General features: G+C 42.4%; 1 protein-coding gene across 5 annotated transcripts in view; it reads right to left on the bottom strand.

Moving 5' to 3' along the window:
- Positions 1–27113, bottom strand: part of inpp5jb (inositol polyphosphate-5-phosphatase Jb) — a 98594-nt gene that overhangs the window by 22878 nt on the left and 48603 nt on the right. For 4 of the 5 annotated variants that reach the window (XM_048556518.1, XM_048556522.1, XM_048556519.1 and 1 more), the window contains exons 4-10: positions 19366–19474; positions 18102–18218; positions 13747–13922; positions 13155–13266; positions 8216–8325; positions 2074–2281; positions 599–736 (exon numbers count right to left, since the gene is read on the bottom strand). In XM_048556518.1, coding sequence (XP_048412475.1) covers positions 599–736; positions 2074–2281; positions 8216–8325; positions 13155–13266; positions 13747–13922; positions 18102–18218; positions 19366–19474 — 970 coding nt within the window. The remainder of the gene's footprint in view (positions 1–598; positions 737–2073; positions 2282–8215; positions 8326–13154; positions 13267–13746; positions 13923–18101; positions 18219–19365; positions 19475–27113) is intronic. The other variant, XM_048556523.1, reaches the window with a different exon arrangement.

Below are 27113 nucleotides of genomic sequence, written 5' to 3'. Positions count from 1 at the left end.
TCTCAAGGGCAACTAGTGACAGGTAATTAACGCTGGCCAGCCAGCGACACCCACATTCCACAAGTAAATTTAAATTTTTAAAAAACTCCTTGTCCCAGGAGTGAACAAAAAATAAGTCAAACGTATTGGACTGGAACTAGAGGCAAAGTATCAAGTCCTCATATTTCAAAATATCAATATTCCCAAGATTGACTGCTCTTGTGCTCCAGAACTTGCCACTCTACCAGCCAAGTTCTTCCAGCACAGTTACGAGTGACATCTACACAACAACATAGAAAATTGCCCAGGCACACTGTATACACAAAAAGCAGGACAAATCCAACCCAACCAATTACTGCCCCATTAGTCTACTCTTGATCATCAGTGAAGATTTTGGAGTCTAGAAACATGAGGCACCTGCTTCGTAAAATGACAGAAATGAAAAATGTTAATGATTCCTTTCTAACATCTTTCTTCTAACTCCATGCAAGGGTAGGGGTCCCAGTAGATGTGAATGTCAATAAGATATTACCCACACGTGGCAGCCTGTTACTGCCATTTGATTTTTGGCCACTCTGGCCTTTTAGAACCTCTCAGAAATGGGCAATGACTAGCTTACCCGGTACAAACCAAGCCAGTCCCACGAGCTCTTGGCGAAGGAGCTTGCCATCCTGTATCTAACAACAGCATCTGAAGGTTTGCTCCATTCGTCCTCCACCTGGAGCTGAACCAATGGGGTCTGCATTTTATGGGAAAACTATGAAAACAAATCAGTAGAAAATAATCACAGAGTTCTTCAGTGAGAAAAGTTTTGACAAATTGTCACCTACTCCTAGTGACTCTGGATATCCAGAAAAAAGCTGCATATCATTCAATGTCAATTGTTGTTCATGCTCAGCGAGGTAATATCATGGTACACTTTTTGGTTTATTGAACAATCTCCGAGCTTGGAACAGAGAATTACTTACATTGTTGTGAACTGTGACCTGGGAGAGCTTTCTGTTCACATGATATCACTCATAAATCCCCACACATGTGAGCTTAAAACCTGGTTTATCCTCCAAGTTTTAAAGGAAAGTTTGGTCTGGTTCCACATTCTTAGTAACTGCTTCAGACCAGAAACAAACTCAACTCCTAAACCTCCTTCCCCCACAGTCTGACAGCAAGACTTGCTACAGCAGCTATAGCTATCACTTTCCTCCAAGTCAGCCCAATGCTGTAAGAGACAGCCCAATGCTGTAAGAGACAGGAAGTGTAGTATGATGGAGGAGGGAAATGGAAACATCCAGCAAGATCTCAAATAGAGCCTGGGCTGGACCAATATCACACAAGGTTCGTGAATCTCCTTGCTGGAATTTCTCAGGGTCCCAGGTTCCACTCAGTCCGAAAGAGCTCAGTTTCAAGTACTTATAGGGTGGAGATATTACTCTTTGTTCTAACAATTTAGCACAACTGACCAGCATGGTGGGCTATTTCAGAGCCAGCCACATTGCAGTGGCTCTGGCAACACACACATACATAGGTCAGACCAGGTTAACACAGTAGGTTTCCCTCAATATCTGAAAGGATATTAGAGAACCAGATGGTTTCGTACAACTGTACCATAACCACACTTACATTCTCAAGTATCACTGATACTCGTTTTCATTGCAGGATATTCAAATGAACTAAATGTAAACATTCCTTTGGTTGTCTGCATCATATTCCACCAACATGTGGCAGTCACAGGGACTACTGATGAAACACTGTGTAGAAAGTGACATCAACCACTGAAGTGGTAGAGGTGGGTATAATTACAACAGTTAGAAGACCTTTGGACAGGAACATGCTTAGGAAAGAGAGATATGGCCAAACACAGGCAAATGGGACTAGTTCAGCACGGACAAGTTAAGCCATGAGGCTTGTTTCTGTTTTGTATGACTGAATGACCACATTAAACAGCAGGAAAAGACAGAGAGAGAGAGAGAGAGAGAGGGATTATTCTACACAATGGGCCACACACTGTAACCCAATACTTCTAGTGTCAGAGATAACAGGAACTCTTTTCTTACATGCCACAATTGGGAGCTGTTACGATAAGCTGCTCTGCCTCACCTTCAGGGAAAAGATGGCGGTGACAGGTTTGTGGTCGCTGATGAGATACTCCATGTGACTACGGTAAACATGCTGGAGCACTTGAATGTGGCTGGATTTGCCATCTGGGAATTTGCTCCGCCTGAGATTTGGTGATAGATCATAGCAGTCAGACATTTTCACCCTCCAGAGAATCCGATCTGTCCAGGCAGGCTTGCGTTTCTTCGAACTAGGAATCATTGGAGAAGTGGAACAGTGAGATTTTTATATTTAAAAAAGAACACAAAGCTTCAGTTTTCCTTGTGAAAATTGTGAGGGGGGGGGGCGGGGGCAGCAGCACTCTCCTTTTTAATTTGTTCATGAGATGTGGGCGTGGCAGGCTGCGCCAGTATTTTTATGCCCATTCCAACTGACTTTGAAGTGGTGGTTGTGGTGAGTCTTCTTCTTGAACTGCTGTGGTTCATGGGATCTTGGGAGACCCGCAGCATCATTAGGGCGGCACGGTGGCTCAGTGGTTAGCACTGCAGCCTCACAGCGCCAGGGACCCGGGTTCAATTCCAGCCTCGGGCGACTGTCTGTGCGGCGTTTGCACGTTCTCCCCGTGTCTGCGTGGGTTTGCTCCGGTTTCCTCCCACAGTCCAAAGATGTGCAGGGTAGGTGGATTGGCCGTGCTAAATTGCCCATAGTGTTCAGGGATGTGTGTGTTATAGGGGATGGGTCTGAGTGGGATGCTCCAAAGGGCAGTGTGGACTTCTTGAGCTGAAGGGCCTGTTTCCACACTGTAGGGAATCTAATCTAAATTAGGGAGGGAGTTCCAGGATATTGGGCCTAGTGACAGTGAAGGAACTCTGATATAACTTCACATCAACATGGTGTGTGGCCTGGAGGGAAACTGGCAGATTTTAGTGTTCCTATGTATCTGCTGCCCCCAGTCCTTTGAGAGGTAGAGGACATGGCTTTGGAAGGTGCTTTCAGAAAAGCCTTGGTAAGCTACTACAGTGCAGATCATATTCATATCAGCAAATCAGCTGATAACTTGCAGCAACTCCTCACTTACTGCACCACGGTGTGATCAGCAGGACACTGAGGCATCTTTCTGAAACTTCCTCAGTGCTTAAGGCCTCTCTGGACACTTACTTTGATAGAGCTTGTTAGACCCAATGCAGGTGGATTCCAGCCCAACTCACAGGAAAATACTGTGTTCAAAGACCAAAAGGTGAAAGATTTTTCATCAGGCTAATGCTTACAAGTCCATCTGTTCCTATCAATCTCAAGGCTAATGAACTGAGCCCCTTCAGATAATGCAAGGGAAAGGGTAATGTAGAGAAACACCTTCCTACATTCGCATAATTTCTGGCTGAACGGTGAGGGGACACTATATCTTCCACTGCAAGGAGCTGTCCAAAACCAAGTGTTGATGACATTCTAAAGTCCTAGATCTTGGTAAGGGACACACTGATATCGGAGCAGGAACTGCAAAAATTCAATCAGGTCAGCTCACAAAATCTTCTCACTGTAGCACAGCTAAGGTTGGAACCTGCATAAAACACTCAGGCTGTATGCTTGGCATGAAATAAACATTGTCAAATATGACCTCCAGTAAAACTTGTGAGTGGTAGGGTCCTTGGGGACATTGCCGAACAAAGAGACCTTGGGGTGCAGATGCCCTAAGGGTGAAGTTGCAGGTTGACAGGATAATGAAGAAGGCGTTTGGTATGCTTGCTTTTATTGGTCAGTGTATTGAGTATTGGAGTTGGGAAGTTGTGTTGTGACTGTAGAGGACATTGGTTAGACCACTTTCAGAACATTGTGTTCAATTTTGGTCTCTTTGCTAGAGGAATGTTATTAAACTTGAAAGGTTCAGAAAAGATTTACAAGCATGTTGCTGGAATTGGAGAGTTTGAGCTACAGAAGAGGCTGAATAGTCTGGGACAAAAACAGAAGTTGCTAGAAAAGTTCAGCAGGAATGGCAGTGTCTGTGAAGAAAAAAACGGAGTTAATGTTTCAGGTCTGGTGACCCTTCCTCAGAACCTATTCACAGGTGCTGCCAGCCCTCTGAGCTTTTCCAGCAACTTCTGTTTTTGATCCTGACTTACAGCATCCACAATTCTTTCAGTTTTTATTTGAATAGGGTGGGGCTATTTTCCCTGGAGATGGGAGGCTGAGGGGTGACCATGTAGAAGTTTAAAAAATGATGCGTGGCACAAATAGAGTGAGTAGTCTTTCCACACAGTAGGGGAGTCAAAAACAGGAGGGCGTAGGTTTAAGGTGAAAGGGGAAAGATTTAAAAGGGAACTAAGGAGCAACTTTTCACACAAAGTGTGTTGTGTTTAGGAATGAGACACCAGAGGAAGTGGTGGAGGCTGGTACAAATACAACATTTAAAAAGCACCTGGATGGGTGTATAAATAGGAAGGGCTTAGAGGCAATATGGGCCAAATGCTAGCAAATGGGATCAGATTTATTTAGGATATCTGGTCAGCAATGGATGAGTTGAACTGAAGGGTGGGTTCCATGCTGTACTATGTGTCTCTATGACTCTATTTTTGACACAAACTGGGTCAAACTGATCTTGTATATTTTAAACCTGAGCTCTAATGCATTCAGTATCTTCATTTGCAACTATTACTGCACTTTTACTGTTCTTTCTGTCTGGTCTGTAATTGAGGTGCCTCAGTAGATTTACAGTATGACATGTACGGTAATTCAAGAAAACAAAGTATATTGCACTTCATGTAATTCAAATTTAAACTGCTGCGTAATGCACTGTTACATTGTTATAAACTACATTTTGAGTGAAAAAGATACAAGGGTGACATTTGGAGAATTCCTTTGCTCTACCACAAAATCAATGTTTGATTCATCCAGAGTTGATTTCTGAAATGTCTTTTGGCTCCTTAAAGTTTCTAAACAATAACCAGTAACCTTTTTACTGGGAGGGGAATGTGCTCTGCTTTACTGAAATAGCCATAGTTCAAAAGCTGTATGATTTTATTTGGCCTTATGTTGATTGTGGGCTGAATTGGGAAAAGGTCTGTTTTACAACAAAAGAATGAGGAAGGAATTACCGTACTTTTATAAAGTAAATGACTGAAACTCATTGTGTGTGGTGTTTACTCTGCTGCTTTGTTCAATCAATGGGAGAGGGGGCAGAAGATGTTTGTAATCAGTCTGGCTCTAAGGTTCTGAGTACAAGTGAGACTTGGCCGACAAGAAATTGACAATTGACTTATGGAATTATGGCCAGTTGTAAATGCCAAAGGCCATCAGCCTGATAACAACTATCTGATTCGCTCCTGGGTATCAGAACAGCTTGCGAAAGTGATGGGCGTGAACAGTATTGGCTGAAGTCTTTGGATTGCTGAAAGGGCAGACAGTTTCTCTTTCTCTCTCACTCTCTCTGTCCAGTAAAATAACTAAGGCCTGAAGAAAATCAATTTACACCAGTTGCTGTAAGCTTTTGCTTTTAACCAATAAGTCAGACTTTATCATTTGAGAGAACCTGAGGAAAAGATCAGGGAACCGAAGGACTTGGGAAACTAAAGGACACTCATCGAATCCTGAGGACTGGTGCCATTGAACTGTTTCCCAATATTTTTTCCCCTCTATCCATAATGTCAATACATTTTTGTCTGTCTGTATGTGTGGGTGGAAGGTGTCTTAGAAGGAGGTTAGAGCACAGTTAGATGCTGACAGTTCGTAGTTATTTTCATGCGAATAGACTCTCTTTATTCGTAATAAATAATTGTACAACAAACGTTTCATTAACTGGCACCAATAGGACCAGGACGGTTATATCAAATTTTCCAGCTGATCAAAAGATCCACACAATTGCTGTAATGTAACCCTCATATGACTACTCAGACATTGTGGCAGATCACAATATTTGAAGAGAAATTGACTCAAAATTGAATCAACTGTTGATACTTCAAATGGCCATTCAATTGAATGACCAGTATAATTACACTGAGGTAAATAAATTAAAAACTATAATAATAGGACAGAGCAATACAATAAACATTGCGGTATTTGAGGTGTATAATTTTTGTTGGTTTATTGTGAGTGCTGGTTCATAAGGTGCAGGTTAAAACAAAGTTTGCTGGACTTGTTAAATATAGAAATCTGGTCAGCGTTCTTTGCTAACTTGGGTCTATGTGACAGGTAAATTGGAGACTTTGCATACTTTGATAAATTTTTTTAACTTTAATGATGACTCCAGGAAAGGACTGAGCTTGATTTCCAGTACATTGCCCCAGACAATAATAATTGAAGTGATTATGGGAACTGCAGATGCTGGAGAATCCAAGATAATAAAATGTGAGGCTGGATGAACACAGCAGGCCCAGCAGCATCTCAGGAGCACAAAAGCCGACGTTTCGGGCCTAGACCCTTCATCAGAGAGGGGGATGGGGTGAGGGTCCTGCAGCCCAATGGCATCAATGTGGACTTCACCAGCTTCAAAATCTCCCCTTCACCCACCGCATCCCAAAACCAGCCCAGTTCGTCCCCTCCCCCGACTGAACCACACAACCAGCCCAGCTCTTCCCCTCCACCCACTGCATCCCAAAACCAGTCCAACCTGTCTCTGCCTCCCTAACCTGTTTTTCCTCTCACCCATCCCTTCCTCCCAACCCAAGCCGCACCTCCATCTCCTACCTACTAACCTCATCCCACCTCCTTGACCTCTCCATCTTCCCTGGACTGACCTATCCCCTCCCTACCTCCCCACCTATACTCTCCTCTCCACCTATCTTCTTTTCTCTCCATCTTCGGTCCACCTCCCCCTCTCTCCCTATTTATTCCAGAACCCTCACCCCATCCCCCTCTCTGACGAAGGGTCTAGGCCCGAAACGTCGGCTTTTGTGCTCCTGAGATGCTGCTGGGCCTGCTGTGTTCATCCAGCCTCACATTTTATTATCTTAATAATAATTGAAGATTGCCTCCTCGTGGTGACTGCCTAGACTGACAAACAGAGAATGATAGGCACCTTGGGAACTTATTGGGGGGCAACTAGTGATGACAGAATTCTGAAAGAGCAAGAAGGTAGGGGATAATGAAAAGAGAAAAATAATTTTCATATATTTACTTTAAATGTTCCTCAATAATTTCTCATCAACACAGCTGCAAAGACTGAGGATTACCATTGAAATATATCTGGAAATTGGGCTAATGGTAATATTCTTGGTAGTGTAGATGAGCAGAGAGATCTCGGTGTCCATGTACACAGATCCTTAAAAGTTGCCACCCAGGTTGACAGGGTTGTTAAGAAGGCATACAGTGTTTTAGCTTTTATTAATAGACGGATCGAGTTCCGGAACCATGAGATTTTGCTGCAGCTGTACAAAACTCTGGTGCGGCCGCACTTGGAGTATTGCGTACAGTTCTGGTCACCGCATTATAAGAAGGATGTGGAAGTTTTGGAAAGGGTGCAGAGGAGATTTACTAGGATGTTGCCTGGTATGGAGGGAAGGTCTTACGAGGAAAGGCTGAGGGACTTGAGGCCGTTTTCGTTAGAGAGAAGAAGGTTGAGAGGTGACTTAATTGAGACATATAAGATAATCAAAGGGTTAGATAGGGTGGATATGGAGAGCCTTTTTTCTAGGATGGTGACAGTGAGCACAAGGGGGCATAGCTTTAAATTGAGGGGTGAAAGATATAGAACAGATGTCAGAGGTAGTTTCTTTACTCAGAGTAGTAAGGGAATGGAACGCTTTGCCTGCAACGGTAGTAGATTCGCCAACTTTAGGTACATTTAAGTTGTCATTGGACAAGCATATGGATGTACATGGAATAGTGTAGGTTAGATGGGCTTGAGATCGGTATGACAGGTCGGCTCAACATTGAAGGCCGAAGGGCCTGTACTGTGCTGTAATGTTCTATGTTCTATGAAATGCAGAATTAATTCTTCTTCCAGTGGAGATACACAATTTATTACTCTATTTTTATACAAACAATCAACTCCAAGAAGTTTGCTGACTGTTCCCCATTACTTAGATGTGTTTTGAAGAATGGATGCAGCTAGTTACAATGGCTAAGTAACAGCCCATATACATTTACACACTGGTCATTCTTTGTGCTTGTTGCAGATTGAACTTAATAACAAATGCTATAAAAGTTATGGGCAGACCAAGCTGAGAGATTCCAGAGGCTAAAGCTGCCTTACCTCGTGTCAAATGTGTTAGTGCCCACATCATATTTGTACGTTGGCCTGAAATTGAGAGGCCCTTCCTGAAATCCATTCAATGCTGGCTCAACTGCCTTTGCAATGTTCAACTGTAAAAATCAAGTAACATTGTTTACAAGCAGTGTAATGACAAGGCACACAAATTATTTTAATATCAACTAATAGATTACATCAGTGCAATGTTGAGAGAGTGCTACACTGTTAGCAGTGCTGGATATTGCAATAAGGTATTGAACCAAGGTCCCAGTCACTTTGCAGGAGCCTGTGGCAAGAAGTGAAAAAGTATGGGGAGATCTCTCCTGTTTCCTGACCAAGTATGTCCCTCAAATAACAGTAGCAAAGACAGGCAATGAAGAGAATTTACTTAGTTGCTGTTTGTTGGATCTTATATGTATAAATTTAAAGGATAAAGTGACCGAGTTGGATAAAGTTATGCTGCTGGGCACCAGTTGGGATAAATGTCCTGCTTCTATACCAACACTTTATTTTATCACAAATTCAGAATGACTTCATTGACTTCACAATGTTTTGCCGGTGCCTGAGTTTGTGAAAGCTGCTGTGTAAGTGTAAACGTTCTTTGTTCATTAATGATCATCTTAAAATAGCTGTGATGTGAGGGTTTATATTGAGTTATACTGCCCATCCCAAAGTAACACAGATCCAAAACCAGCTCAAGTGAACACAGTGATAGTCTCCCCAGCCTGTTGCCAGTAAGGATTCTGAATGAAGTAAGTTTGAGATTATTGCAATCTACTTCCTGTCAGATTGGTGGCACACATTAAGGTGGCCTCTAATTGAGCACATTCTCACTCATTACAGCTGGGAGAATGGGAAAACATCACACTCCAACATTCCTGAGAGTGAGCCGAAGACACGTTGTTAAGGGAATGAAGTGTGAGATTTACCCTGCCTCTGACAGGCAGGGCTTCATTTTGACACTGCCTGAAGGATATTCAATTCCCAGCACACTCATCCCCGAATTTGAGAAACATCAACACAAAATTAATTTTAATAGTGATTTAAGATGAAGTGGTGCTGATGTTGAGGGCCCTTTCAGTTAAAGAGCCTGTCCATGTCAGTTGTAGATACAAACACCTATCATTGATAGCTACAATTAACAGTATTGTGTACAACACCAGGAAATGGTGAGAGATTTCTTCGGTTTACCTGTAATTGTTTGGCATTTACGATGAGGAAATTTACTTGAGATTGCATTGGATGATACAGTTTGTTCATGTCTGGTGTAGCGAAAATAACTGAGCATAAGAAATATGTCCTGATTGACTAAATAAGTAACCTGATTTATTCATTCTGAACCCAATGATTGTCAATCTGAAAACATTAGATTAATTCAGCAGGAACACACAGTACCAACAGATGGCGCGCCCACCTCATAAATGTGGCAGAAGCTGTTCAGACTGAACGAGGCCAACAACTTCCACACAGGCTACATAGAGTTCAGAGAAGGCAGCCATATGTCACTGTGCAATTAGAGATCACTTAGCCTTCATTCTATTGACATTGGGTTTCCAGAGTCTGAGTCTTGTTCTATAATTATTTCTTGGAACCTATTTGTATCGTCTACGATAGAGGCAGGCATAAAATTTGATTCAATTCATCGATCATTCTCTAATTTCCCATTACTAATTCACCAGACTCACTGTCTAAAGAGCCAATGCTCAATTGAGTTGCTCCTTCTCTCTTGTAAAGACCTGTGGAAACTGTTACTATTTGTTTTTAAAATTTGAGTTAGCTTTCTATCATACTCTCTCATTTTTAAAAAATAATCCTTTTCTGATTTTTATATTGTTCCTTTTCTGACCATAATTAATCCTCAGGGAACTGTGCACTTTCTCTTTCACTTTAATTCTATCCATAACTTTTCTCACTAGATATGGATGGTGAGTCTTCTTAACATCTTGTCTCTGTCCAAGGGCAATAAGGACTGGGTAACAAATACTGGCCTTGCTGTAGTGCTCATATCCCATGAAATAATATAATAATATTTCATGTCAAAAATCTTTCATCAGAACCAGACCAACATGAAGTTCTAGGCTTTGGAAGGTTTTTTTCTTAATCTGAAATGTTTATTCTGTTTCTGGTCTTTACAGATAGTGCAATGATCCACTCATAATTATACATTTTCTGACTTTATCTCCTTGAGTGCTGACATAGACTGTGTTATCAATAGAGAGTAGATAGTAGGATGGTCCCCCTCTTGGCTAATTGCAACAAGATATGTTTTAAAGACAGGTTTAACCCCTTAAGTGCCATGACTCTCAAAAACAGACTCAAAAGTTTTAAAAGAAAAGTCAATTTTTGTGGCTGATGGAACTAAATGGAGGTAGTATGTTTTTACTGATAAGCTTATGACGGTTTACTCCTTGCAACGGTCAGGTTTTGCACCAGTTAAAGTTATAGTTCGGCAAAGATCGGGCTCAGATTTGCAAATCTGTAAATGAAAGCATTCTGAGGAAGGGTCACTTGACCCAAAATGTTAACTCTGATTTCTCTCCATGGATGCTGCCAGACTTGCTGAAGTTTTCCAGCAATTTCTGTTTTTGTTTCTGATTTACAGCTTCTGCAATTCTTTCGGTTTTTATTTTCACAAAAAGCATAGCCCCATTCATTGCCCATTTTAGGGTCCTGGGTAGGTTCCTTTCTTTGCTGATAGGATCTCTTCCCTCTGTGATCCCCTGGTTTACCAGACTCGCTGACACGAGGCTGCTCTCAAAACATCTGCTTCTTATGACGAGCTTGCTTCTGTCAAAAGACCATGGTATTGGTGCTTACATTGTCAACATAAATAGTCCCAGAATAGATCAGCATTGAAACTACAGCAGAGTTTGAAGCTCAGCTATTCACACCTCCTTGCGATAAAATACTTTTCCCTTGCATTCATTCTGCAGCCTCTAAGTCTGTGTTCATTGTGTTTCAGCTCTGTAAGCATTTGGATAATGGCAGCTGTTAAATCTACAGGAAAGATTGTTTATGTTTTTAGTGTGTTTCAAAAGGATATTTCAAAAGTACGTTTACATTTTAATGACCTGTCCAAATAAGGAGGTCGCTTCCAGGCTTGGCAGTTTTATGTATATTTGCAGATAAGAAATGAAGTTAACCAACCTCCTTGATTCCATCTTGTCACAGGTTGCCCTTTCCCCATGTTACTTTGAAGAAAATAAACTGCTCATTTATGTCATGTATCTGTGGGGGGATAACTGTATGGGTGTTACAGGTGGGGTCAAAGTGCCAAAGGAATGGTTGGGGACTTTACAAATGTTTGTAAAAATGTTTGAGTGTATAAAACTGGACAGAACTTGTGAAATGTTAGTCAGTTAGGGACAAGATGTCATTCAGTGGTGCTGCACTCCAGAGTAGAACAATCCTTCTTTGGAAAGGCTGCTTTGGTGAGGAGACCCCCCACTGCAAAAAATATTCTGTCCTGGGTGGATCAGCACCTGCAGATTGGGGCAGGCAAGGAAGAAAATGGCAGGCCACGATAATGTTGAAGGAATGACATCTTATGCCATTCGCAGAGCCAATCAGAAAACTAGGCTTGGGTTTGAATTAAGATTCTACTTGTGAACGGCAGAATTGTTTTATTTCTTCTCAGAGCCTCTGACTTAACAACAATTTGTTTTCTTCTTTCAGTCTGTTTATTTCATTCAAGCAAAAAGCTTTAGGTTCAGCTAGAGGGCACTTGAATTTTCTATTTTAACAATTCCCAAAATGAATCCGTTGTCACGGTAACCTGCCTACTGCTCATAGCCTATTTCCTTGGGCAATGACAAAATGGACAACTTGGCATCCATGATAGATTTTACTGAGGTAAAGGTAGGCCAAGAACACAGAGAGGACAGACTGTGCAAAGCTTATGTTAACTCTTTCTCCATCCCAGTTATAATTACTATCTCCCACTTTGGGAGACTCAAAGTCCCCCCACTGCCACAGTAATGACTGGCTGCTTATATTCTGTAGTTTATTTTTGAAATGCACATCCTACAACAGTACACAAAGATGTTCCACTGCTTGTACAGCAGAAAAGGTGACACAGGTCTCCAGAGACGTATACTCCATTGATGAACTAATGAATTGATCGAGGCATGTTTCAATTTTAAATTCCAAAAGATTTCAAGTTAAATTTGGTAAGAGATTAAATGATTTTCCATTCTCGTTCATTCTTTGGGATTCTTTCAATAACCAGAGTTCGATGCAGAATATGACTCGCACTCACCCTCCCATCCAGCAGTATGGCATCTTCTAACTGGCTGGCTTCTCTTCATGAGATTGCCAAAGATAACCAGAGTATGTGTTCATGACCTAGGCTGGAGAGAAATCTATGACTTTGAGGTGAAAAGCCTGCAGCAAGTTTTTATCTTAGTTGATCTTGGGATGTGAGAATCACTGGCCAGCCCAGATTTACTGTCCAGTCCTAACTGCTCTTGAATAGCTGATGGTGAACGGCCTACAGGGAGTGGCTGGCTAGGTCAGTTCAGATGGTAGTCAAAGGCCAACCACGTTGGTGTAACCAGATTGGGTAAAGACAACAGATTTCTTCCACTTTTGGGTATCAGTGAACCTAATAGGTTTTTGCGACAATCTGGTAGTTTAATATACATTATTGCCAAATCTAACATTTTATTCTACAGACACTGTGTTGGAATTTGAACGTCTGTTGGCACAGCATTCATCGAGACCACTCGATCTAATTACTGATTACAAATCCAGTTACATCACCATTACACCACGCACCAGCCTCCCGGTGACTGGGCCACACGCCTCCTGAACATGTAACACTTTATCAACACCGGGCCCACAATGCTTCTGTCCAATTTTGTGAAGCTGATTATTTTGATGAGTTAGACAACAATGCTGGTTTGAAGGTTTCCAGGAAGTGTTTTTATTCCATCGGTCCTACCTGGTCCTTCTCCCACAGAATGCCCAGTTTGTTCTTCTCAATGGCACTTTTCACAAAACGGATATCGTATTGTTCGATTCGAAAATTCAGATCACCAAACCAGAACACAATACTGCACCAAAACATAAGACAACAACAGCTATTATGATTCATCAGAGCTTCCAAATAACATCAACCCTTAACCCTAATCAAACTTTTCTTTCTTCCAAAACTTTTCCAAATTCCAAATTTCAAAATGCTTGGCCTTATTATCTAAGTGCACCTCAGCCTCGTCCCTTATCCCTGTCAACTTTCTTCAATGTTACATTCATCTTTTCAAAACTCCTCAACCTGTACACGTCCTTACCTTGGCACTCAATAAGTAACAATATTTTCAGCCCATTCTCTTCTGGTGTTGAAATCTCAGCCAAACTCTTCACCTTGTTCACATTCATAGGATAGCAAAGCAAAGAAGGAGGACTTTCAACCCAACAGATCTGACCTCATCTTCAACACTTACATTAAACCCTGTCCCCCTCCCCTCCCCATCCAAGTCCCTCTACTCGAAAGGCTACAATAAGAATTTATCATGAGGACTGACACTGACACTTACTCGTGGTCGAGGACTCCATTGGCAGCGGGGCCATTGAACTGCTGTAGCTGGAGGATGCTCGCAAAGTTATCCATTCTCTGTTCGGAGTTCTCCATGTGAGCTGGCAAATGGCAGTTGAGGAAACAAATCATGTGACCGCACAGAGACAACCTGGCGCTGACTGCTCCCTTGTTACCCTGTTACAACATAGCAAGAGAAACGCTGGTCATCCGTGTGGCCATTATGTCGCCGTACTACAGCATGGAGCCACTGGATCAAGCCACTCACAGAGTGTGCATGCCAGGTCTTGGAATGCTGCTTCCTGCTTTCCCTCTGGAAGTGCAGCCAGCTTGGATTTTGAACGAATGGCAGCGCCAACATGTGGGGCCCATCCCAAATTGCTAGGTGTGGTTAGGGATGGGTAACCAGTGGATCCTAACAAGCTGAATCTCAGTTCTTAGAGTTAAAGGGATCAAAAGGTATGGTGTGAAAGCAGGAATAGGGTCCTGAGTTGGATGATCAGCAATGATCAGATTGAATGGTGAGCGGGCTTGAAGGGCCAAATGTCCAACTCCTGCTCCTAACTTTTATGTTTCAACCTTACTTCTCTGAGCCTTTTGGGATTGATAACCTTTGACATTTAATATGTTTGGGGCTATCAGAAGGCCCTGTGTGGAGCCAATGCCAGCTCTCAGTAACAGTGAGCTCTGTCACGTTGTACTGGGATAGACTGAAATGGCCCTCAGACTAACCCCAAAACCTGGACACAAGCCTTGGGGTATTTGGGCAGATGGCATACCACACGCTACCCTCAGCTGAATTACCAATGTTGTATACCTGGGATCCATCCCAAAAAATGCTTATATACTGTACAAGCAACCCCTCCAAACACAATGATATACAGTGTGGCGCACTGTGAGTTATGAAGTGATAAATGCTATGTCATGGAGTGAAGGATGACATTTCACCTCCTGCAGCAGCTCAATCTCAGAATATAATTGAGCTCTGCAAACACACATCTACATATACACCATCAAACAAATGCAGGCAAACATGCTGCCTTCATGTCACTTCCCACTCAGCAAGAATGGTGTGAACAGCATGGTGCTGTCAAGTCTGCCTCACAAAATAAATTAACCATCTACAGACAGTAATTAGAGAATGGGTTCATATTTGTGGGCCCTGGATTAATGAGCTGATTCTGATCTCAAACAACAATAGAACAATGTGGGCAGGATGTGAACGAACAGCACACTGAGTTGCTTCTGACTGAATGCACTAGAAAATAAACCAACTATGGTTGGTTATATAACTGGACTAGGGTAATTACAGAACGGCAATTTCAAGGAGAGTTCTGAAGCAGCTTCCACTTGCTGCAATACCTTCTAATCTCTCACCACAACTGATTTCAGAAATGGTGGTCATGATGTGGAGGTGCTGGTGTCGAACTGGGGTGGACAAAGTCAGAAGTCACATTACAGCAGGTTATAGTCCAACCAGCTTAATTGAAGTCATAAGCTTTCCTTCAGCAGATGAAGCGAAGAAAAGCATACCGGAACAGAATTTATAGGCAGTCAGATCAATGGGCAAAGCGATCAAAAAATAATACAAATGGTATGAGTGGAGTGTCGAATAATAAGTCTCTACCAGTGATCAAAAGACCACAACGTCTTCACCTTCGACAACTAGTTCTTCATCCAGATACATGGGATAGCCTTGGGGACCAAATGTGCAGCCCAACACACCATTATTTTTATGCACAAGTTTGAGCAAGACTTCTTTGTTGCACAGGACCTCCAACCAATATGTACACCAGATATATCGACGACATTTTCTTCCTCTGGATTCATGGCGAGGAATCACTGAAACAACTATACAATGATATCAACAAGTTTCATCCCACCATCAGACTTGCCACAAACTAAACTTCAGAACCAGTCTCATGCCTGGACACACTTACCTCCACCACGGACGGCCACCTCAGTACCTCACTCTTCCGCAAGCCCATGGATAACCTCACAATGCTGCACTTCTCTAGCTTCCACCTTAAACATGCTAAAAAAGCCATCTCCTATGGATAAGCCCTATGCACAGGATCTGTTCAGATGAGAAGGAACGCAACGGACACCTGAAGCTGCTGGAAGATGCTCTCATAAGAATGGGATATGATGCTCAACTCATTGATTGCCAGTTCTGATGTGCCACAGCAAAAAGCATCAACAATCCCCTCAGAACACAGACACAGGGCAGGACTGATAGAGTATGCTTCGATGTCCAGTACTTCCCTGGGGAGGAGAAACTACGACATGTTCTTTGCAGCCTTCAGCATGTCATCAATAACCAAGAACATCTCGCCATGATCATCTATATGACACTATACAACCCTGCCATGGCAAACTCTGCAAGACATGTCAGATCATCGACACAGACACGTGGGAACATCACCCACCACATACATGGCAGATATTCATGTGACTTGGCAATGTTGTCTACCTCATACACTGCAGGCAAGGATGCCCCAAGGCATGGTATATTGGCGAGATCACACAGACACTATGGCAATGGATGAATGAACACCACGCAACATTCGACAGGCAGAAATGTTCCCTCCTAGTTGAGGAATACTTCGGCGGTCAGGACATTCAGCTCCCGATTTTAAGGTAAGCATTCTCTAAGGCAGCCTTCAAGATACACAACAACACAGAATCGCCAAGCAGAACCTGATAGCCATGTTCCGTACACTGAAGGTGGTCTCAACCATGATCTTCGATTCGTGTCATGTTACATGTAGCCCCACCATACAGTTCTGTATTTGTCAAATCTTCCTCACTGTCCTGTTTTAACACCATCACCTTGACAACATGTTTTGATCTCTCCACCTTAATTAGTTTGCACAGTTTCAGATTATTTGTTACTTTGGTTAGACCCTCAGCATGTTAATCAAGCTGTTTGGTTTGACTCCAGCACCACTTTTTTTTTATAATTATCTCTCTGCCTCATTTAATTGGATTGTAGATCATTCCCTTCACTTACTATTCAGCTGTTGACATTTTACTCACACCATCTGACACTTTTGATCACCTGCAGAGACTTAATGTTCGACACTCCACTGACACCTTTTGTGTGATCTTTTGAACTCTCTGCCCTTTGATCTCTCTGCCTACATATTCTGCACTTGTATGCTTTTCATCACTTCACCTGTCAAAGGCCAGTGCTTCAAAAGCTTGTGATTTTAAATAAATCTGTTGGACTATAACATGGTGTCGTGTGACTTCTGATTTCAAAAATGAAAGAGAGTGTGTGTTTTGTACTGTTGTTTTTACTTTTTTTCTCATTGGGAGCTGTGATTGTTTTCTCAGAACTAGTGGTGGCACAGTGATAATTAGGGATCTGTGTTAAAATCACGCTACATAATAAAATGAATCTAATTTTCTGATTAAAGGTCTCAGACCCGAAATGTTAACTTTACTTCCCTCAATTCACAGATGCTGCTTGACCTGCTGAGCTTTTCTTTTTTCAGAATTTCCAGCATCCCCAATATTCTGCTTTACTGATATAATCTGAATACATTTATGAGCTAATAACCTGCGTTGGAATGCTAGTTAATAATGGATTCAGATTTAGTATTAAAATCCCACTTTCCAGACCATACCTCCCAGTTCAGTTGATCAACACAGACTGAGTTATCCAAGGAGAGGTTTAATTTCTAGTCCGTGGTGAATTGTTTGATGGTGATGGAGTTGGCCTCAGGACCAATAGGGTCAGCGAGAAGGTGAAATCAGACAGATTGTATTATTTTCCTGAAATCTCTTCCCCTATCAGCAGAAGGCAAACTTGGCTGTGATACTAAATAAAATCCGAAAGAACTGCAGATGCTGTAAATCAGGAACAAAAACAGAAGTTGCTGGAAAAGCTCAGCAGGTCTGGCAGCATCTACGAAGAAAAAAAGTCAGAGTTAGCGTTTCAGGTCTGGTGACTGAGTTCTGAGGAAGGGTCACCGGACCCGAAACGCTAACTCTGATTTGTTTCTTCACAGATGCTGCCAGACCTGCTGATCTTTTCCAGCAACTACTGTTTTTGTTGGTTGTGAAAGACTCTGGGGGAAACTATTTGCTCACTCTGACTGTTTAGACTCATACACGATGGATAATCATTTAGGCAAGGCACTGAAGACAGGCTGACATAGTGAAGCTGTTTTCCAGATATGACAGGATAAATCAGGGGCACAGGCAATAACTGTGCCAAGTAATTATGACAATGCCATCTTTGACCAGACTGATCATATTTAGCTGATGCAGATTCTGACTTGATACAGGAAAGGTTCAAGCAATTCTTTCAAATCCAGCATTGTTGTGTGTAAAAGTTTTGAGGCCTACCCAATATCCACCCAGGCCAGTTCTGGTGCAGTCGGTTTGGATGTCCTGGAGATTAGGGAGGAGATAGTACTTAGCAAACACTAGGAGTAGCTGACCCTGCATCCTCTCCGAGGTTACCTAGAGCAGGGAGACAAATTGTTACTGTCTCTTACATCTATACTATATTACAAGAGCAGCAATATCGCTCAGCCAACACAGAAATATCTGCCAACACACCTCACAGTGGAGTAATTGGGACACAAAAGGAAACTGTGTCATGATTGTTTGGGATGTTTGGAAGAGGGGCCGAAGGTTTGGCAAAATGTAGCTTTCAAGGAAGATCTTAAAGGAGGGGAGTAAGTTGGGGGAGTGCAAGAGTGTAGGAAGGAATTCAAGAGTGTGGGGCCGAGGCAGCTGCGGGAGGTGTGGGGAGATAGGGAGGAGATTGTTAAGAGTCTAGAGTCACAGAAAGAGTCCAGAGGGTGGGGTCTGAGCTGACGTTTACAAAGGGTGGAGGACAGCGGTTGGATAGATGAGAATTTGTGTCTGAAGGTGAAATGGGGAACAGGTTATGGATGAGGGTTTATTCACCAGATAGCCAGAGGCAGAACTGAAATCAGATGATGTTAGACCATTAGGGAATTGAGAGAATGTGGGGGTCAGAATTCAGCTTTGCTTTGATTGGGGCACAGAGGTTGTCTAAAGTCTGATTCAGTTTAAGGGACCAGGTAAAGAGGATAATGGAATCAGTGACATGAGGAAGGAGTTTATGGTGGGAGCCCAAGACAGTGGTCATCAGTATTACCAAGTGGACGCAACTAAAAGCAACAGTGACTAAACACTATTTCAGAAGCCAATTATACATTAAACTACAGAAAAATTACCTAATTTAACTGTTAAAACAAGTAAAACTCTGTTCCACAATTATACTTTCCTCTGTCCCTGGAGTGGACACTTCATTCTCCAGGGACCAGTCTAAAGTTATTCTCAGCTTCTGATGGCTTGTTTCATTTTCCATGCTAATAACTGAATTTTCAGCTGACTTTTATGGTGAGGCTATTCTCAAGATTCCTCCCTCCCCCAATCTACCAGCTTCAGTGAAATTCTCAAAAACCAGGTCTCTTCAATTCAACAGAGTTCCTAGCCACATTCTGGCTGGTGAATAATGGAGACTGGCTGACTCTAATGCTCTGCTCGCTCTCAGCTACGGGAAATAAAGGCCAAATCTGGAAACGATGCTCACAGCCAAAGACAATCACCAGGATTTCTATCCTTGTCAACTTACCAGCACATAACCAAAGGGACTAAGTGTGTCCATGAAGAGCTCACTCCACTGGTCAGTGAAGATGGCGTCCTTCAGTCTTTTATTTATCATTGAATTCACTTCCTGCAAACTTCAAAAATAAAAGATTGTTACAATGTTTTTTAAAAGCATGTAATGCTCTCTCAATTCTCTCCCTTCTTTTCCTGATGGTGGGTAGCTCAGTCATAATCTACATTCTGCTAACTCTCAAAGTTGTCATTTCTCATGTAGGTCATTGGACTTTGGGCAGAGATTACACCCAAGCCTAAAGTCTTCCTCCAGGCCAGAAATGGAAAGTCAATATCAGTCAGAGTTTCCTCTTGCTGTCTTACAACGGAAAATGTGAACGTTGGGTCAGACAGCACTAGGTTCAACCAAGGTTCCATTCTTCCCCATGATGGAAAGTTGCTGACACTGTCTGTTCTGATAGGATCATGGGTAAGGAATGGCCATGTAGCTAAGGAACCACAGCCCGGAAGTTTCACTTGGCCATTTCTCCAAGACTGTACTGCTGGCCTGGGAATCCAACCTGGCTTGGGGATTTTTCCAGGCTTGGGAATCCTATCTGTTGACCTACATCAGCACAAACTCAATTCTAAATCATCTGTGTATTTGTGGGAATCCTGCACTGGGGGAGCAGGGAGAGAATTTAAAATGCAGTCTTCTAAAGTGTAAGAACGGTGTAAAATTCCAGAGGGTGGAGGGTCAGGAAGGCAGTGAGACTTCTGCAACATTGAGTTGACTGCGGAGCACCTGGGTGACATTTAATGGCACTTTCAATCATTATATTCAAGAGGAAAATCGGGCAGGATCACAAACACAAGTTGGAGCACTAACTAGATGGGGACGGAAAGAATTTCCTCAAGACTGGCTTTCTGATTTTCCTGGCTGATTGGCAGCAAAACAGGGAAGTATTGCTGGTGCCCATGGTGCTGGGGGGATCTCAGTAAACTGTCTCACAAGCCAAATGCAAGGAAGAAGTATTAGTACTGAATGTCAGCTCTGTGACCAACATAGGGAAGATTAATAGCATGTTACTATTCCTCTTCAGGTCTAGGTACCCTGGAAACACAGTCATATGTTTACTTCCTCACATGAATAGCTGTAGAAATAATCTTTTACCTGCACCTTTTCCAAAGGTTCACTCTCTCTGCAGCTGACAAAATCAGTTATCTACTCCCCAGGTGGGGATCTGTTACATCTGCCATCTGTAAGTCCCAGGAGAGATCCCACAAACTTTAAACTTCAACTAATTCTCAATCCTAGCACAGGAGACTATTTCACATCACGCCAATGAAAAGCTGGTCCTGGAAGAGGCATTTTGGAGCTTGGACAGCTGACTTCCAATAGAGAACAAGCCATGGAGCTGGTGCAGAGCTTTTGGGAAATGATTAGGTTTGTGGAACAGAGCAGACCCAGGCAACTAAAGCACCAATGTCTCCCTCACTCTAACCCAAATGTTATCTCCTAGTATTCTTTATTTATCCCATCTTATCAATAGATCCATCACAGCAATGAGAAAGCAAAGGATAATGCACAGAAAGGGAATTATGCTGTCAATGACAACAGTCCCTGGCGAAAAGCGTCCTTTTCTCCATCTCAATATCACTTCCATGCACTTTCCCAAATAATTCCCACTGGAACAAGGGAAAAAAGGTTTGCATTCATATAGCACCATTGCGATTAGAATGTATCACTGTAGTTTATAAACAATGAAATAGCTTTGAAATGTACACACTGTTATAATGTTCAAAATACTGCAGCCAAAATGCACATAGCTTGCCCCAGAAACAACAGTGATCATAAACAGATAACCAGTCATTTCTTGGGGTATTAGCTCAGGGGTAAATATTGTCAAGCCACCAGGAGAGCTGTCAATGTTATTTTGCTCTCCTTGAATTGTGCTAGGGATCTTTCTCTTCCACCTGAAAGAGCAGATGGGCTTCATTAATCAATGAACTTCCAACAGTGCAGCACTCCCTCAGTCTGACCGTCAAGGAAAAACTGAATATGCAATGCTGGGAGATTCTTAAAGCATGACTGGTGTTGAATAGTCCATCCTTCCAGCAAGATATAATGATTGCTGTTTTATAAAATCAAGCAACAAGAAAACAATCTGTGTGTTGAGGGATGCGTTAAGCTGGGTGGGAGAAATATTTCTTACACAAAATTGCTGTGATCTGGAATGCACTGTCTGATAGAGTGCTCGAAGTGGAGTTAATAGTGTATTTTCAAAGAGAAGTGGATATATACTTAAAGATCAGGGCAGGATTACAGGAAAATAACAGGGGTATGGGTGTAACTAGAAATCTCTGATAAGGGGCTGAGACAGATTTGATGGATTGAATGGGCTTCTTCTGTGCTCTATGATTCCAAACATTATACTAATCAATACATAAACTTGTCACAGACACGATGGATACAAGCTGTGCCACTGGGCTGGATACTATATTCAAAAATTCCCTTTTGTGCTTCCTCTGAATGTTTTCCCTTCAATTCCCCAACATCACCGTGTCTGGCTTTAGCACTTGGAAAGACAGGGGTTGATTAGGAGTAGTCAGCATGGCTTTGTGTGTGCGAAATCATGCCTCACAAATTTGTTAGAATTGTTTGATGAAGTGACCAAGAAGGTTGGTGAGGCCAGGGCTGTAGACGTAGTCTATATGGATTTCATTAAGGCCTTTGATAAGGTTCCACATGGTAGGCTGCTCTGGAAGGGTAGATCACATGGAATCCAGGGACAGCTGGCAAATTGGATACACAATTGGCTTGATGGTAGGAAGCAGAGGGTAACAGTGGTAGGATACTTGTCAAACTGGAGGCCTGTGACTCATGGTGTGCCTCAGTGCTGGACCCATTGCTGTTTGTTATCTATATCAATGATTTGGATGAGAATACACAAGGCATGATGGGTAAATTTGCAGATTACAATAAAATAGCCTGTATCATGGACAGTAAGGAAGGTTATGAAAAGTTGGAGCAGGATCTTGAACTTGGGGAAGTGGGCCAAGAAATGGCAAATGGAGTTTAATATAGATAAGTGTGAGGTGTTGCATTGTGGAAAATCAAATCAAGGTAGGAATTCCATGGTGAATGGTAGGGCGAGCAGAGGGACCTTGGAGTGCAGGTGCACAGTTCTCTGACAGCGGAGTCACAGGTAGACAGGGAAGTGAAGAAGGCTTTAAGCGCTATGGCTTTCATCAGTCACAGCATTGAGTATAAAAGTTGAGAAGTTATGTTGCAGTTGTAAAGGACATTGGTGAGACTGTACTTGGAGTATTGTGTTCAGTTTTGGTCACCTTGCTATAGGAAGGATGTTATTAAACTGGAAAGAGTGCAGAAGAAATTTTCAAAGTTGTTCCGAGGACTAAAGGGACTGAGTATTAGGGAGAGGTTGGACAAGCCAGGACATTTTTCCTTAGAGCATAGGAGACTGAGGGGGGAATGTTACAGAAGTGTATAACATCGTAAGAGGCAATGGGCAGGGTGAATGCACTCAGTTTGGTATTGAAGACTAGACAGCATCAGTTTACGGTAAGAGGGGCAAGAATACATGGGAATCTGAGGGGCAACTTTTTTACACAGAGGATGGTAAACATATGGAATGAGTTGCCAGAAGGTGTGGTTGAGGAGGGTACATTAACAACATTTAAAAGGCATTGGGCTAGTATATGGATAGGAAAGGTTTAGAATCATATGGGCCAAGTGCAGGGAAATGCATTTAATGTGGATGGTCATTTTGGTCGGCATGGACCAGTTTGGGCTGAAGGGCCTGTCTCTGTTCTGTCGGACTCTATGACTCAATGACTGAAGCTGCAGCTCTCTGCAGGGAATAGTTAATATGTGGCATTGCGATACTGTCACATGTCATTCTGATAGGCGACATGTAGAGCTGTGTCACTTGCCTGGTTACAGTGCCAGGAGTAGGTAACAAAGAGAATTGCATGTCTATGCCTTTTATCCAACAGTAAATACCCCAAAAGAACAATGGTAAGGACTGGAAAAATCTAGCTTAGAACATTCAAACAGGTTAGTTACTTCCTGCTGTTTCAGATGGACCAGGACCAAGTCTTTGTTTGATTATCATTCCCTACTGGAATTGTCTCTGGTGTATTAATGTATTCAGTCTGAGTGTGCAATGGCAAATTTTACACAATTTTAATGCGCACAAACATCATTTTCATGTGTACAAAAACCAGAAGCGGCAAATTAAGTTTGGCCTGATGATTGTGGGAGGGAGCTTGTTGGAGGGTGGAAAAGCTGGATCAGCCAGCATCAAAACACTGAATCAGACATACCACTTCCTGTCAGCCTCCTGACATTCTTTTACAAAACAAAAATGAAAATTTTGGAAACACACAGCAGCTCTGTCAGCATCTATATGGACAACAGGTACATTAGTGTTTGCAATCTGAATGTATCTGATCAGTTTAGATGAATGGTCCATCCTCAAAATAATAATTTGAATGCTCTTCACATCAACATGATAGACTGGCTGAGTGTTTCCAGCATTTTCATGTTTTGTTGGTAGGTTTATAGGATCTGTTATTTGATTATATTTTTGTTTGAAAAAAAATTCTTGCCTCCTCTCTCAGAGTTGGCGATTGGCATTTCTCATGCGTCCGAGATGAAGGGTAATTATTCAAACTACTTCAGAGCTTAAGAACATACTGTGACTCACATAACTGGGATAATACTGCTTTGGCAAAGATTCCGCCTTCAAATGAGATGTTAAACCTGTGCAGGTGGATGTGAAAGATTCCCTGGCATTACATGAAGGAAAGTAAGGAATTTTACTGATGCCATTAGCCAACATTCTTGCCTATATCAACACGATAAAAAAAACAAATTGACAGCTATTAGCCATTTGTAGCTCATTGCTGTGAGTGCTTTGTTCGTCAACGAAACACAGCAACTGCACTTCAAAGCAATTCCTTGTGGAGTTGATTCTGCAATCCCACTGGGAAGCAAATGGTAGGCAACCACAGACACATCATTTATGACGTTCCACTATTAATGTAAATCAATGGAAAATTGCAGGTTGTTTTCATATGATGGGTCTATTAAGGAAGGACTTGTCCCTCATTTACAAGGTAAGTAGGACAGTGGATCACCAGAAAATATAGATTTAAGATAATTGACAATTGAACTTGTGGAAACATAGATTAGAATCATAGAATCCCTACAATGTGGAAGCAGGCCATTCAACCCATCGAGGCCACACCAACCTTCCAAAGAGCATCCCACTCACACACTCTCAGACTCCTGGCCTCTCCCTGTAACCCTGCTTTTCCCATGACCAATGCAACTAACCCACACATCTTTGGACTGTGCGAGAAAACCAGAGCACCTGGAGGACACCTGAGCACCCAGAGGAAACCCACATAGGCTGTTCCCGGGGTGGTGGAATCAAACCTGCGTCCATAGTGCTGTGAAATGGCAGTGCTAACCACTGAGGCACAATGCAATGATTTTTTTTACTGCAATATGTTGCCCCAGAAGGCAGTGGAGGCCAAATCTCTGGATACTTTCAAGAAAGAGATAGATAGAGCTCTTAAAGATAGTGGAATCAAGGGTTATGGGGATAAGGCAAGAACACGATACTGATTGTGGATGATCAGCCATGATCATAATGAATGGTGGCGCTGGCTCGAAGGGCCGAACAGCCTACTCCAGCACCTATTGTCTGTTGTCTGTTGTCTGAGCTGGAATTCACTTCATGAAAGAATGAAGGAAGCATTGTCAGTAACTTGTGAAAGCAAATTAGATAAAAGCTTAAAAAGGTCAGATTTGTATGGCTATGATAAAAGAACAGGGAATGCAACTTATAAATTAACCATATTCAAGCTCAATCAAACAGCCAACCCAAGAATTATGGGCCTAATAGCCTCTTGCTGGCCTGTATGAGTCTATTTAGATTGTTTCCGATAGTTAAAATGAAGTGCTATATTAATTCATGTAATACGATGTGATCTTTAACTTCTGTGTCTGAAATACTGTTTATTAAACTAATCGTGAGGAGTGAACTTTATTGGTTGGAAGAGGCAGAAGTAATAAGTTTGTGACAACTCTGGAGAGATAGTGGTCATGATATAATGAGAAAAAAATCTGCACAGGAAAGAGGCAGGTTACCTTTCAGTGTAGGAGGTGATTTTCAACATCCTTTGAAAATAACAGTATCTCCAGTATTGAACAGCCATTCAGAGAAGAGAAGTTCCAGGTTCATTCTCAGTCTGCACTGAATTCTGGCTGGTGTCAGACGGATGGTGAAGCAGCACGTTAACTGGGATTAGTGACTCCGGGCTGAGGCAGTGAGCAGGTAGTCAGCCATGGTTCCTGCTGCTAACTGTACATTGTGGTGGGGATACAGTGAAGATACTTTTAGGCTCAGATGCAGTGTCCTCACCAGTAGGACAGACACTCAGTGTATCTACTCACAATGAAGGGCTGCCACTGGAATAAGAACCAGGACGACAAACAGCACTTTGGGAGTGCCAGTGAAAAAGACAAGGCTGGAGCATTTGTATCAATCCTCAGCCAGACTTCGAGGCATTGAATACTGCAAAGAATATGGGCTCTGAAAGCATTCTAATACTGAAGACTTGTGCTCCACAACTTGCCATACCCCTAGCGAAGCTGTCTAGTACAAGATTCACTTGTGACATGTGGTCATTGATGGCTGGGCCAGCATTTATTGCCCATCCCTTGAGAAGATAATGGTCATCCATCTTCTTGAATTGCTGCAGTGTATTTGGTCTAGGTAGACCCACAGTGCCTTTAGAAAAGTAGTTCCAGGATTTGACCAGTGACACCTCAGGAACGGTGATATATTTCCAAGTCTGGATGGTGAGTTGCTTGGAGAGGGGCACAGTGATGGTGTTTCATGTATTTGTAGCCTTTTTCCTTCTTAGATGGTACTGTCGTGGATTTGGAAGATGCTGTCTACTGACCTTTCGTGAATTTCTACAGTGCTGTTTTGATAATAGAAGATTCAGTTATGGTAATACCATTGAATGTCAAAGTCAGATTCTCTCTTCTCAAACAAAAACAGAAGTTGCTGGGAAAGCTCAGCAGATCTGGCAGCATCTGTGATCAGAGTTAACATTTCGGGTCTGGTGACCCTTCCTCATTTTTTGGTTTTTATTTAGAATCTCTCTTTTTGGCGATGGTCATTGCCTGGCATCTGGGTGGTGAAAATGTTACTTGCCACTTGTCAGCCCACATCTGGATATTGTCCAGATCTTGTTGCATTTCTAATTGACTCTAGTTTTGCTAGGGCTCCTTGATGCCACATTCAGGCAAATGCAGCCTTGATGTCAAATGCAGTTGCTGTCCCTCTGCAGTTACCTCTGGAGTTCAGCTCTTTTGTCCACGTTTGAATTAAGGTTGTGATGAGGGCAGAAGCTAAGTGGCCCTGGTGGAACCTAAACTGGGCGTCACTGAGCAGGTTGTTGTTGAGCATGTTCTGCTTGATAGCGCTGTTGATGACACCTTCCATCACTTTACTGATGATAACAGTAGACTAATGGTGCAGTATTTGTTTGTGTTCGACTTGTCCTGCTTTTTGTGTATAGGACATACCTGGGCAATTTTCCATATTGTCAGGCAGATGCCAGTGTTGAAGTGTTGCCAGTTACTGGAACAGCTTGCCTAGGAGAGCAGCAAGTTCTGGAGCACAGGTTTTTAGTACTATTGCCTTTGCAGTATCCAGTGCCTCTAGCCATTTCTCT

This window comes from Stegostoma tigrinum, chromosome 26, assembly GCF_030684315.1.
Source record: "Stegostoma tigrinum isolate sSteTig4 chromosome 26, sSteTig4.hap1, whole genome shotgun sequence".
In the NCBI taxonomy this organism is placed as follows: Eukaryota; Metazoa; Chordata; class Chondrichthyes; order Orectolobiformes; family Stegostomatidae; genus Stegostoma; species Stegostoma tigrinum.
The sequence above is the reverse complement of the archived record's forward strand: the minus strand, read 5'-3'. Positions and strand labels throughout refer to the sequence as shown.